We start from the raw sequence: 13,950 nt of genomic DNA on the forward strand, positions 1-13,950 counted from the left end.
AGCGAGCGACTTGTTCCACTCGAGCTTCTCGAGTACTCGGCTTTGCTCTTCAGTAGTAAACAAAGTGTCGCCGCCGCCTCCACGCTGGTTTGCCTCCTAGCAATCAAAACACTGAGAGGGCGAGAGACTCACAGAAATACTTGAGAATTACCAGAAAATAATAACAGAGATCCAAAAAAAAAAAAGAGAGAGAGAGAGAGAGAAAGAGAGAGAGTGTGAAAGAGAAAAACATCCCACTACCCCCCACCAAACCACTGCCGCCTCCCGGGTGGAAAACCGGCCCCCGCCCAGGCGGGCGACCACTGGCTGCCTGGGCGGCGGCGCCGCGCGCTCATTGGTCGCGTGCGCTGTCAGTCAGGGGCGGGCCGGCGCGCGCGCCGCCGCGGGCGGGGGGCGGCGGCAGATCCCGTAAGTCGGGCGGCAGCGTAGTCGCTGCAGCAGCCGCCGCCGCCGCCACATTCAACAGGCAGCAGCGCCGCGGTCGCGCCGCCGGGAGAGCGAGCGGCCCGCGGCGTCCGTCCTCCTTCGGTCCGCAGGCCCTGTCAGCAGGAGTTCGGCGCCGACTGCTGCCCGACCCGGCGACTCTGGCCTGCAGTCCTGCCCGTGCAGCGAATCTGGAAGAGCCTAGATGTTGATGGACCCGCGAAGTTAAGTTCTGGGCTCGCGCTACTACTCCGCCGCGCCTTCCTCCGGGTTTTCGTCGGCTCGAGGCGCCGACCTCGCCCCCCCAAATCTCGGACCGGCTCTTCGCGCCCTCTCCCCCTTGGCTCCCTGTGCTGCTCTCGACTCTTTGGCTCTCCCGCGGTTGGGGGAGGGGTGGGGGTCACCATGGCCGAAGCGCCCCAGGTGGTGGAGATCGACCCGGACTTCGAGCCGCTGCCCCGGCCGCGCTCGTGCACCTGGCCGCTGCCCAGGCCGGAGTTTAGCCAGTCCAACTCGGCCACCTCCAGCCCGGCGCCGTCGGGCGGCGCGGCAGCGAACCCCGACGCCGCCGCGGGCCTGCCCTCGGCCTCGGCGGCCGCTGTCAACGCCGACTTCATGAGCAACCTGAGCCTGCTGGAGGAGAGCGGGGACTTCCAGCAGGCGCCCGGGTCCGTGGCGGCGGCCGCAGCGGCGGCGGCAGCCGTGGCGGCGGCGGCGGCCGCAGCTGCCGCCACCGGGGGGCTGTGCGGGGACTTCCAGGGCCCGGAGGCGGGCTGCTTGCACCCGGCGCCGCCGCAGCCCCCGCCGCCCGGGCCGCTGTCTCAGCACCCGCCGGTGCCCCCAGCCGCCGCCGGCCCCCTTGCAGGGCAGCCGAGAAAGAGCAGCTCGTCCCGCCGCAACGCGTGGGGCAACCTGTCCTATGCCGACCTCATCACCAAGGCCATCGAGAGCTCAGCCGAGAAGCGGCTCACGCTGTCGCAGATCTACGAGTGGATGGTCAAGAGCGTGCCCTATTTCAAGGATAAGGGTGACAGCAACAGCTCCGCGGGCTGGAAGGTGAGTGGCCTCGGGACGCACAGCCGGACTGGGAGGGGGCGCGGGGACTCTGCCTCCACCTGAGGTCGTGGTGAGGCAGAGGAGAGGGCGCCTGTGGAAGTTTGCTTGGGCTGAAAGTGCAGGGCACGCGGGCAGCGCGTGCAGGGAAAGCTCGAGAAGTGGCAGATGTGAGTGGTGGGCTTGCCCAGGACCTGTCGGGGGACAGGAATAAGTGTGTGTGCGCGCGCTCAAGTGAGAGTTGGAGCGGGACGGGGAAAAGGGGCTCATTTGGGAATTAGGGAGTGAAAAAAAGTAACGGCAAGAAGTGGACATAAGAGCGAGCCGAAAAGTTCGCCGCCAGTGGAAGGAGGAAGGGGTTTACTGGGAGCTGCTCCCCCACGGCCGGCGAGGACTCTTGTCACCGCTTCTTTTACTCCAGGACCTTTAGGGGGTGAGGGCGGCTCCTCTCCGTCGCCGCGACGCGCGTTCCCCCCAGCCTTGGGCTGCGCCGAAGAGCCGTTTCCGCCGCACTGGGCGGAGGAGGGCGCCGGGAGGCTCATCGGGGCCCCGCCGCCGGGGGACCGATCTGTAGGTGGAAAGGACAGGTCGCGAGTCGGCCCTTGGCAGCGCAGTTTTGGGAGGCCGGTGTGCATTTTGCTTTGTTTTGATTTTACCCGAAGTGGCCTCGAGTGCAGGGGGTCGGGCGCAACGAGCCCGAGGTAGTGCATCCGACACGTGCGAAGAGGCGGCCACCGCCTGCGGAGCGCGGGCGCCGGGCCGCGCCGGGCGAGCTAAAGTTCAAGTGTGACCCTCGGCGGGGGCGGAGGCGGGAGCGGGAGCTGCGACGGCGAGGGAGGGGCCGCAGGCGTAGGAAGAGAGCGTCTTTAAAGGGCCAGTGCGCCGGGGCGGTGCGCGGTTCCCGGCCCGGCCGCGGGGCTGCGAGGTCAGTACTTCTCTACGCAGGGAAGTGTCCCCAAACTTGGCCTCGCCCATGGTCTGAGGCTTTTACATAGGCACGGGGAGGTTGCCTTGGGTGACCAGAGCTGGGGATGTGTGTACCTTCTTTCTCACTTTGCCGCCTCATTGTTACCGAGCGTGGAGGTACAGATCCCAGAGGCAGGCAGGGGGCTTTGTGACAAGTGTTTTCGGGGAGTCGGAGTGGAGGTGCGCATCAAAGCAGTTTGTAGGGCCGTCCTGCCACAAGAGAGGACCGTAGATGAGGGGCCTCTGGTCCTTTTTGTCTTTCAGAGAGGGAGACCCGGAGAGACGCAGGATGGGGGCAGGTACTTCCCTACTAGGAGACTGAGAAGACCCCGGGGCTCTCAGGAGGAGAGGCTGTGGGGAGGCCTCCCGGGGGTGCATTCTCCTTTGGCCTTCTGAAGCTGACAGTTTCTCGCTGTCCCAGGTGGAGGGATCGATGTGAAAGTTTAGTGGAGGACTTCCTCACTCCTCGGAACTTCTTCCTCACCCCTAATCCTGACTGTACAGCCTAATAAAGATTGATCTTTGCTGCGCAATTGGTTACACCACGGTTGTTTTACATACACTGTCATGCCTGTGGTTAATGTGTGTCAAAAGGTTTAAGATACTCCTAACGTATTGAGGTTCCTGGAGAAGGAGCCAGGATATTATTTTTTCCCAAGTGTGTTTTAGAGTAAACGTATCACTTAATAATGTCATTACTAGGCGTTAACATGTTATTTTACCAAGTGTTTCAGAAAGGTAAAGTGCTTTCTTTTAAGCTTGATATGTATTCTTTTAAGTCACAAAATCAAGATTGTCTGCCAAATCCAATTTTACTTAACATTTGAATTTAAGACCTGACTTGCTCATCTATCAATCCTACTTGAGCTATTTATTTATAAAGCGTTTGCCATTAAAAAAAAAAAACAAAACTTTTTCAAAGTAGGTGTGTACTTACACCATTCTTTTAGGTCCTTGGAAATGGATACAATCTGCTTCAGCTTGCTGGAGTGCCTTTCTTCAAAGATGGAGAAGGGCGATGTTTGGGATTATTTTTAGTTTTGCCTCTCATATGGCTTTAAATCAGATTATTCTTCTTAAACTAGGAATACAACCTAAACTTTCAAGTTAAAAACAAAACAAAACAAAGATTCTAAGGCCGAAGCAAACCCCCAACCATTTTTATTAGGTTTTTGTTATAATTTTTTTTGCCAAAATGCAATTATAATTTTATTTTTAAAAATACACTTTTCAGAGCTCGAAGAGCAATTAGAATCGTTGGTATCTGTTCAAAATTGGAGGCCCAGTGACTGCTCCCAGTGGCAACCAAGTGGGGCTTTGGGAGGAGCGGGCTGCCGTTCTCAAGTGAGTAAATGTTTCAGGTGTAATGAGAGTCCGTTGGTGGAAGTCAGACTACAGCAAGTGCATTTTCACTTTGAGTAAAGGGATATTTTAAGAAGAAAAGAAACAGCCTTAAGTATTCTAAGTCATAACTAGTCTTTTGGTTCGAGTTTTCATAAAAATGAGTTACTTGTTAAAACCAAGTTTTTCAGATTTGAAAGACTCCCTTGATTTAAAGGTTCGTAAAAGGGAGAAATTTTACTATGACTTTTAGCTTTAAAAATCGAGTCCTAAAATGCAAATCAACCAAAACCTAACTATTTTAAAACTTAGGAGAGGCTGCTTTGGAACTAAATATTTCCTGTGATTTACTGGTGGGAATTAGATTGACTCTTTAATTAAATATAGTTGCTTGTGCTTTACTTTCTGGGGCCTGCCTGAGAATTTGAAAGTGGTTTTCATGGACAGAATAGTTGAGAAGCTGTTAAAGAGTTCAGAAACTTATAGTTCCTTAGACACTGGTTATATTTGTCAGATATGCATTTTGTATTTATGGAGATGGTACCTTACATGTGCTTTACAGTTGTTTTAATATCGGCTATAATTATCATAAGGTTACACTCAAAGTGGAAGCTAAGACTTTTGGAAAACCCAGGATCTTTTAAACCATGTACACTATTTATAAATAGTGAAACTTCATTTCCATGACCTTTTTTTTTTTCTTCCCCTCCCACATAGAAAGCTTTCTAGAGCTTGGGAACTAGTATTGTGAGCTCTGGTTCTGTCCGTCCCTCCCCGCCTCTTTTTTTTTAATGGCAGTTTTAAGTTGACTCTTGTTTTTTGTTTTGACACTATTTGGAGCACTTTGGTTAAAAGAATGCTTCGACAAGTGAGGTATCTCAGATGTTCCTTATTTTGGAATGACATTTCTTTCATTTGGCTTATGAACTGACAGTACTACTTTTTGTGTTTAAAAACTCATATTTTGTAATTCGGGTTTGTAATCTGCAGGTGAGTTATTTAAATAGCCACAAAGTCCCTAGCACAGGGATGATAGATGCTTTCTTGCTGCAGTCACATTTGATTTAAAAATGACCTCTTTAAAGGTGAGGCCAGCTTCTAGATTGTTACTGAAATTACCTTAAAAGAAAACCTTTTTTTTTACAGTGGGGTGAAAATGTCAATATCTGTATTTGGGGAAGGGAGCATGCGGTAAGAGAATTAAAAATGAGTAAGGGAATTATGCAGCCACGTGTGATATCATATTTACTAAAGGCTGAAAAAGGTATGTGGGACTGACGTAACAGGTCTTATGGCTGGCATGTTTCTTTTTCAGAAATTCCAAAATTGATGTCAAATGTGAATACCTTAATAATTATAAGAATTTTATTTTTATTTTACCTGTGGATTTGTGGCAGATCCTTGGAAGAGAGTGGTGACTTCTATTTTTGACTTTTCTCAGCTTTTATTTTCTTAGGGTGGCAAACATTTGAATACTGGGAAGAAGGCATTTTTAATTCTCATGTAAATTTTAAAGAAGGTTAAAGTTCATTGAGACAAACTCCCCCCCCCCCCCCCCCCATTATTGAGAGTCTGTCACATTGGCAGTGGACCACAAATGTGGCTAGGATACCATGCACTGCACAGGGAATCTTTTAAGGGGACATATAAACTGGGGAGGAGGGAAAGAATACTCAGTGGTGAGTTAGAATCCCTGACAGGCTGGACATGTTCTCTCTGTCCTTGTGCCTTTTCATCCAGCCTCCTAAACTACAATTCTGTATGATTTTTCTAAGACAGCAGCTGTCTGTATTTGCCTGGAATTTCTTTGGAGAGCCTGAATTATTTGCATTTTTCTAGAACACTCTGCCCTTGGAAACTACCCAGTACCTTGGCATCATGGGAATTTAATCGGCTGGGTTTTTTTTTTTTTTTTTTTTTTTTTTCCCTGCGTGTGCCGTAACTTTGGGGCTTCCTGGAATCCTCTTGGAGAGGCAGGATAAACCCCATGGTGATTAGAGCAGTTTGTAGTTGTACTGAGCCTTGGAGCATTGAGTGAGCAAAGTGGATTTAGCCCTGCGTCTCTGCAGTTCAGCATTTGCCTCGGCCTTCTTAGTAACAGCTTGCAGAGACTTGCCTTTGCCCCAATCCCCTGGGACCTTCCTTGGGTTAGATAACCACCTTTTCTTGGTGTGTACAAAATTCTGAAGTTGGTATGGGCTGCTCCTCAGTTGTCAAACAGGATTGGATGAACTTGAGAAAGTGTTTCTTTTGGTGTCTGAGGGGTGATGGTTTGTGTTCCAGTGGATATGCTGTATATAAGTGTACTGAAGACTGGAAGAATTGTCCCTTTTTGCTAATTCTTGATTAAGACTAACAGAACTCAGTGGCACATAAATTCTTTGCAGAAAATTACTGCTTGTTATTTGTGGTCTTCTAAGGAACATATGAAACAAGAAAATGGATTTTTGTACATTAGTGATTTCATATGGTTCAGTTTTTAACATCCACCCTCCTATTGGCATCCCACTCCACTCTGTCTACCTATGGTTTATAAATTTGTGGGTTAAGCACTGCAAATATTGAGGCTTGGTTTGAATTATTCTTGCCACTTGGAAAGCTTTGGGGCTGCTTTCCCTTTTTTTTTTTTCCTCTTTTTCATTCATCCTCATGTAGCTTTGACATAAGCTGTTAAAAAAAAAAGCAAACTATTTTTGATATTGTGCCAAATAAGATTAGAAAGCTAAATCTGCAATCCCTTTCCAGTTTATTATTTGGTGAATTTTCACCTTGATGCATTATTAATATTAAATAAGGACATACACTCAATATGTGTCCTTTATTTCAGGCCATATTTATTACAAAAAAAAAAACAAAAACAAAAAACGAGATGGGACTGTGTGATGAGCTTCTATTCTATACCCCCAATTTTTGGTTTCTCATGATTGCTCGAGCTTGTAGTCTTTATGGTCAGAGTTCACCAAGGCTGGCAGGGGAGTGTCTAAGCCTTCCATTTTCTCAGTTTTCCGTTGACCACCCCCTCTGTAGAAATCCCTTTATTGGAGACTGGGTTACATTGGACTGTCTTCATCCCTCCCCCACTTTCATACTGCTTTCTCCTCCAGTTGGTTCATTCATTTTTTTTCTTCTGTGCTCAATCCTAAAGATAACCTCAGGACTAGTTGTGGACTTTTTCTCTGGCTCTTTCCTAGGTAACTTACTCCATCTATTGTCCTGTGTCTCCAGTTACTTTAAGGGCCATAAATGTCCCACTTTCACCTCAAATTGAACACGTCTAAACCCAAGCATGCCATATTTCCTCTTACTCTCAGATAAGGTTCCCATCTTGAGTTCCCTGATTTGGTCAATAGTCTGGTTAACCTTTTCCCTAGTTTTCAGGCTTGGATGCCCTTTTCAGCATATTCTTCTCATGCTTTTTGGTGCCCCCAAGTCTGTCAGCTCTTCTGTCTCAGTCTCTTGAGACATTCTTTTCACGACCTCCACTCATTCCCCTAGGTTAGGCCTCTTATTTCAGGTCCAGACCATCCTGTCCCCAGCACTTGGATCATCTTGTGCCTTTACTGCAAGTTCTGAAAATTTTGCTTAGTCTGCAAAGCTCATGTCCTTTCCACCAACTTCCAGTCTTGGTTCCTGCCTGAAGGCATTTTTGCCTTTTCTTAGTGAATGTCTGATGATTTCTTAATTCATGTTGCTGTATATTGTAATTTGACTTTAATGTCTGCATGTTATATCATGTCCATTATATAGTAAATATGTGGTTGGGAAGAAATTTTTTCTTGAACCATGGGTCTTTTATATTTCAGCTTTCTGTGTGTTCAAAATGTGATAATGTTTTTATTAGTATTACTAAAGAACAATGATTATTTTCCACAGATGGTCACGGTATTTTTATTAATTTTTTTCTATTTATTGAATAATTATTGTATACAAGATGTCATATTAGATGTATCTGAACGATAGAAAAATGATTCGAATGTGATCCTGTAGGCAGGTTAGGTATGGCACATAAATCAGTGTAGTTAGTCCACAGTAGAGAGGGTTAAGTGTCTTTGAGAAAAATGGAGTTCTGTGTTGGCTATTGAGGTGGACCTTGCAAATGGGATGTTAGTCTCCCAAGATTTCATTATAAAATTTTCAAATGTTCAGCAAAGTTGAAAGAATTCTACATTGAACATCTGTATACCTGCCATCTAGTTTCTACTTACTATCATTTTATTATACTTGGTTTTATCAAGTAACTATCCATTGGCATATCCACTTTTCTATACATCAGATAATTCTTTAAGTTGATTTTCAAAATGATGAACTGGCATTTATAAAGGCGTGAAAATAAGGGAAGCATCAGTTTCTCTGAGTAATGGCTATATGACACACAGGAAGTTTAAAAAGTATAGGGTAGAATATCGTCAGATGGAAATTGAACTTTATATGTATTAGAACAAATTTTTCTATGAAATTATATGTTTTTATAATATAAGAAGTTATTAAAATAGGGTCACATTTTTAGTTTTAAAAATTCAATTTTGTAGAAATGTTCCTGTGAATATAGAAACCCATGGAATGCAAGTAAAGCCAGTGTACTGCATTGGGTTTAAAATTTACATGCAGAATTTGATAATGAAACATGGCACATATTACATAATTGACTTAACATGAAGAGTAGGTATTTCCAAAATATTTAGCTTTTTGCTTGGTCTGTTCCTTAAAACTAACCTTCAGGGGCACCAGGATGGGCCGTGGATGGAGCATGCAACTCTTGATCTCTGATCTCTGGGTGGTGAATTCTGGTGAATTTGAGCCTCACCTTGGGGGTAGAGTTTACTTAAAAAGACAAATAAACAACAAAACCTAACCTTCATACTGTCCTGTCCTGGGAGCAGAGTGATTTAAATAAAGAAGGGTCATTGTTGAGCATAATTCTTGTGTTTTTGAAAAAACAGAAATTCCTTTTTTTTTTAGATCATTATTGGAAATATTTTGAAGAACCTTTATACCATTTTCCATAATGGCTGCACCAGTTTACATTTGCACCAAAAGTGCATTAGGTTTCCCTGAAAAAAGAGAAATTCTAAAGTTGGAGTTAGCAATCTCAAAATATACTTAGGGCAATCATGAAGAAAATTTATATTGGCTTAAAAAGATGCTTTCAGATTTAAATGTCAGTTCTAATATTGCATTAGCTAAATCCTAGAAATCCTCGATAGCTTTCTCATTGTAGTTTGTCTTTACTCACTAACCTTGTATAGGAATGAATGTTATAATGAGATTGTTCAGTGGATCCAGAGGAAGTTAAATCTGGATAGGCTAAACCCAAAACTGATGTCAGGCCGATATATAACTGAATGCATTCCAAATACTTGTGAGTGAGCCTGGCTAGCTCATGGAGAACCAAAAGATTTATGTAATCGAAACTGTACTGTGGCATAGCAAAAAGGCACAGATACAGATCTTTAAGCTTATTGGCCATGTTAGAAATAACAAGTGTTGGAGAAATGTAGAAAGCTATTTTGCTGGTATGTACATATTTATGGTAGCAGACGGTATCATTTAGAAGGTGTCTTTGGGGAGCGAGGGACAGGGAAACAACAGATGAAGAAAGAGCTCACTTGGAGGAATTACTAAATTTGTAAGTTACCTAACACATGGACAAAGTAGCTTTCACAGCACACCAGGATATCATGCTTGTGTGATTGCTAGAGATCAGAAGCACTAGGAAACAGTATGTAATTGGCCAGTCTGATTTTTTCCCACTGTTAATGTTTGTGGATCCAGTGAGGTTCAGAATTGCCGCTCATCTTTGGTCTTTTCATTCCGTCTTTAGAGAGATATGTAAAACCTCTTCATCCGATGACTTATGTCTTATCTTAGTTCTGATTTTGAAGGGGAGAAGTGTAGGCTTATTCCTAGGCTTATCTCCTGGGAGGAGAGGCAGAGTCAATTTGTAGATCTGTGGGAGGACAGGTCATTTTTTCTAAGGTAGCCTGTCCCCTGTGGACACTACGTCACATGGGTTCTTCAATTCTTAGGGCTGGTGGGTGGCACATGTGTCTTCTCAGAAGAGACACCTCTAAAGCCTGTGCTGCATTGGTCTGCACTGCAGCACCCGTGACCTGGGATGTGCTGTTACCTCTGACAACCCACGCTCCTCTTACACACTGCTGCTGGGCAAAGACACGAAGTCTCAAGACTGCCACCTTTTTGAGTGTGACCTGGTTCTAACATCTCTAATGTGGATCCTTGAGACCTAACAAAATCTTACTCTGCCTTGATTAACTTTTCGCCCTAGATGATATTGGTCTTAAGTTACAGAAGTGACCCTCATGCTAAATCCTGTGACCTTGAAGGGTGTGGAGCTGCTGCTTAACTCCCCTGAGTAAGGCAGTGCTGTTATGTGAAAGAGGGTGGGAAGAGAGTGTGGCCCATTTTCTTTTTGTGTGATTAAATACATTTCTTGGATAAATAGATTTTTCTCAATCGCCACTCCTCGCAGATCTGGAAAATGGGTCATGGTTTTGTGAATCTCTTATATTAGGGATTTGATATGCAGCAGAGTTGGGAAAAAATGTTTTTGTCTTTACAACCCTGATCCTGAAGTTGTTCTAGAACTGCTTTCGCGTGGCTGGTGAGAGGCCTCCTGTTACTGGTTTGCTGAGTTAACAGTTTGAAAGGAGCTAAGCAAACCTGACATCAGGAAGGGGAGGGGACCTCCGTGGCTGCATTTATTTTATAACTGCAGTAGGAAAGTCTCGAAGAGCATGATGAACCCTCTGAGTCTTGTTTGGGTTCTAGCCAAGAGAGAAGGTCTGATGGAGGAAGGAGGAAGATGAGAACCAGCTTGGATTATGTGGGAAGATAAAGATCTTTTCGGTATCTCTCAAATAGTTATTTGAGGCCCAGAGGCATTTAACTTTGCCTCCTCAGTTCCTCCCCAGCCCCCATAGTAGGTTTCCTTTTGCTTTTAGTAGGCTCTATGCCCACCGTGGGGCTTGGACTCCCAAACCCTAGATCACGAGTGACATACTATATTGACTGACTCAGTCAGGTGCCCCCAGTTTTCCTTTTTTAATGTAGAAAATTAGTGCTTTTCCTCTACCAGTTCCATACCCCAGGAGCTTGCCATGCGGGTGTCTTGAGGGAAGACCCATCTTGTCTAGGTGAGAAATCCCTGCATACAGAATGGGAGGGTCTTTATCTTTTCAGTGGTGGTGAGGGTAACTGGGAAAAGAAAAGGGCTTACTCTACATTCCGTATTTAAAAAGAAATGTATTTGGATTTCAAATGTAATTTGGAGAGTGAAATTATAATGAATTACATAATTCCTAGGCTTGTAAATATTACATGTCCTTCAAAGCTTGAAAACAAAATAACCGCATAAATATTTGGGAATGGTCTATACAAGTAAATATCAAATACTTCAGATAGTTCGTTTGCTTGGAAGCAAGGTCAAAGGAAATGGTTTGCATATGGTTTAGCTAGAGGCTCTTATTTTGGCAGATTCTTGAGGTAGTGACAGTCAAATGTGGATTTTATTGTACTATTTTGACATAAAAGGAATTTTTTTCCTGTTGTTCTCACATAACCTTAAGTGTAGGTTGCATCGGGATAAATGCATCAAGATAGGTACCTTCAGTCATCCTGATTTTGTATCAGAGATGACGTAGTTTCTTGAGTTTGTGATATGTAATTTGGAGAATCATCCATTTGTCCCACCAGTGAGGGTTCAGCGTCAGTTTCAGCCCACCATACTGTGACTGAATGTAGGAGAACCCTCCTACTTTAAGGCAAGTTTTATATCACCTGTCTGCATCTGGAGACCTCTTTCCCTTTCTCTCACCCTGCAGGGCCAGCTCTGAAGGGGGGAGGGGGAGAGGCTGAGAGGAACTTGCCGAACTTGTAAATATCACTAAGGTTGTTTGTGTACTGGGTACCAAGCTGGTTGCATTTCTCTAAACTTGAATGTAAACCTTTTCTCTCTGGATGGGTAGATATGCATGCCATCATGAAATTTACATGCAATGAATGTGAAAGCTTCCTGTGGGCCATCTGCTGAGAGAATTTTATGTAACCTGTGCAACTTGAATTGGTCTCTGCTTCAACCTTTTAGAATTTAACTTTCTATTTTTAGTGTCCCATTATTACATTTGCATACATTGAATGTGAAAGATTCCTATACTTTCTTCTGTTACCTGTGTGCCCCAACTGGTTTCTTGAACCTCTTAGAATTCATGAAATAGAATTAATTATATAGGGTCTAGATTTATATTTATTTTGTATTTGTATTAAGATGCGTGCTTTCAGATTATTTTTTTTGTTGCTGTTAACACTGATCTTAAACACAGTATTTGATGGGTTTACATTTTAGACGATCTCACCAAATGGTTTTTATTGCTTTTTTTGTTCTCTTCTGAAGTACTTAGGAAAATTAAAAAATTAATGCTAAGGAAACTTTTTAGGGTTAAAAATTCCTGTAATGAGGTGTGTTTTGATGTGATTTGCATCATCTTTTTTGCCTCTATAATGGATACTTCGCCAGCTGTGATCACTCTGCTTTGTAGTAGCACTGTAATATTATATCCCCGTATTCCTGGGATGTTTTCTGTAAGGTGCTTTATATTTCTAGAAATGCCATTTTGATATCTTTGATAGTTACATGGAACATACTAAAAACCAAACAAAACACCAAGATTTGGGGTTACTGAAATAGAAATTTAGAAGCATGGTTGTCACAGCTTTAAGAATTACCGTGCCCACACTTTGGTGTTTAGATGGTTCCCTGTATTTCAAGGCTAGTCCCCACGCTGTCTGTATCCATCTTTTCAGAGTTTACAGCCTGAGTTTCTCAGTGTGGTGTCTAACTCAGAAGTAAATATTCTTTGTAAAAAAAATATTTTTAAGTTTATTTATTCTGAAGGAGAGCGTGTGCATGAGGGGCAGAGAGAGAGGGGGAGAGAGAGAATCCCAAGCAGACTCTGCACTGTCAGTGCGAGGAGGCCGATGCGGGGCTCAAACCCATGAATCCGTGAGATCATGACCTGAGTGAAAATTAAGACCAGGTGCCCCCAGAAGTAAATACTCTTGAGTCATCTTTCCAGGTTATTGAGTTTCAATAACTCAATTGAGTTTCATTTAATAGGTAGTTGGGATATTAAAGTTTGTACCATTTCATTCCTTAGTGTGATTGCTTTATTTTTGCTTTATTTTGAGCTAAAGATGGAGAATATGGGGGAGAAACAGAATATAATGTAGAGAATATTACATTGATACATGCGTAGCTCACATTTATGCTGATCATTTCTGCTCCACAAACTATGGGAGGTTGCATGTTTGAAAGTCAATTTCAGAATTCATTACCATTCCATTGCATGCCTTATAAATTCTATTTCTAGGAAAAAAAATTAAAATAATGACTTACACCATGTGATCCTGTTGAACAGTGTAAATGATTTTGGGTTATATCAAATGCTGAATGTATTCATAGAAAGGCCCTGCTTAATTTCTTTTGTGATGAAATTATGTAGACCTTTTAATCAAAGACAGACTGTTGATGGCCATGGTTCTTAGACTAACCATGACTTCCGCCTGTGTTTATATAAAAGGCAAGAAGAGAAAAAGGAAAACACATTCAATCACGGATGTCAAGAGCTGAGATCATTCTACTGGGATTGACAGCTCAGGGCTTCCAATTAAGCCTCATTCACACTTTCCACCCCCATTTGTGTTTCAAATAACTTTTAAAGAGGACTGGGAGGAAGAAGTAAAGAAGTCTAAGCATAAAATGAAAACTAAACATCTCAGATTCTAAAGTAATGCATCAGAGGGATTCCTTTCCTGTCTAAATTCTTTGTGATCCTTAACTGTGAATATACCCCTGGGATTTGAAATGGCGAGCCCTCCCTTTAGTCACATGCCCTATTAAGCATGTTTCTGAGGAGGCTTGCCTAGACTGTTTCAGGGACTCACTTAAAACAAAATGACATTGAATTTTATTAAGCAAACTTTCCAGTCTGGGACTTGCCTTTTGCACAAAATCTCATCTCTCTTGGTGAGGTCTCCCTGCTCCCTGGGGCTGCTATTGTGTTACTCTGGCCTGAAACAAGTTGGCGGCCACTTTGCTGCAGACCCGCACAGGGCCCACAGGTAAGAGCCATAAGAGCGTCGACTTGTTAG

At 44.0% G+C, this 13,950-nt stretch overlaps 1 protein-coding gene and 1 long non-coding RNA gene across 2 annotated transcripts in view; both read left to right on the forward strand.

Annotated features, from left to right (window-relative positions):
- The first annotated feature begins 403 nt into the window (after positions 1-403).
- FOXO1 (forkhead box O1) overlaps positions 404-13,950 on the forward strand; it is a 98,431-nt gene continuing 84,884 nt past the window's right edge. Inside the window, exon 1 of the mRNA XM_025924051.2 lies at positions 404-1,479. Coding sequence (XP_025779836.2) covers positions 829-1,479 — 651 coding nt within the window. The 5' untranslated portion in view covers positions 404-828. The remainder of the gene's footprint in view (positions 1,480-13,950) is intronic.
- On the forward strand, positions 1,486-2,975 carry LOC147584799 (uncharacterized). The gene is made up of 2 exons (XR_015253540.1): positions 1,486-2,741; positions 2,864-2,975. It is a non-coding gene; the product is annotated as an uncharacterized LOC147584799 (long non-coding RNA).

The sequence above is a fragment of the Puma concolor genome, chromosome A1 (assembly GCF_028749965.1).
Source record: "Puma concolor isolate L17-30 chromosome A1, mPumCon1.1.hap2, whole genome shotgun sequence".
NCBI lineage: Eukaryota > Metazoa > Chordata > Mammalia > Carnivora > Felidae > Puma > Puma concolor.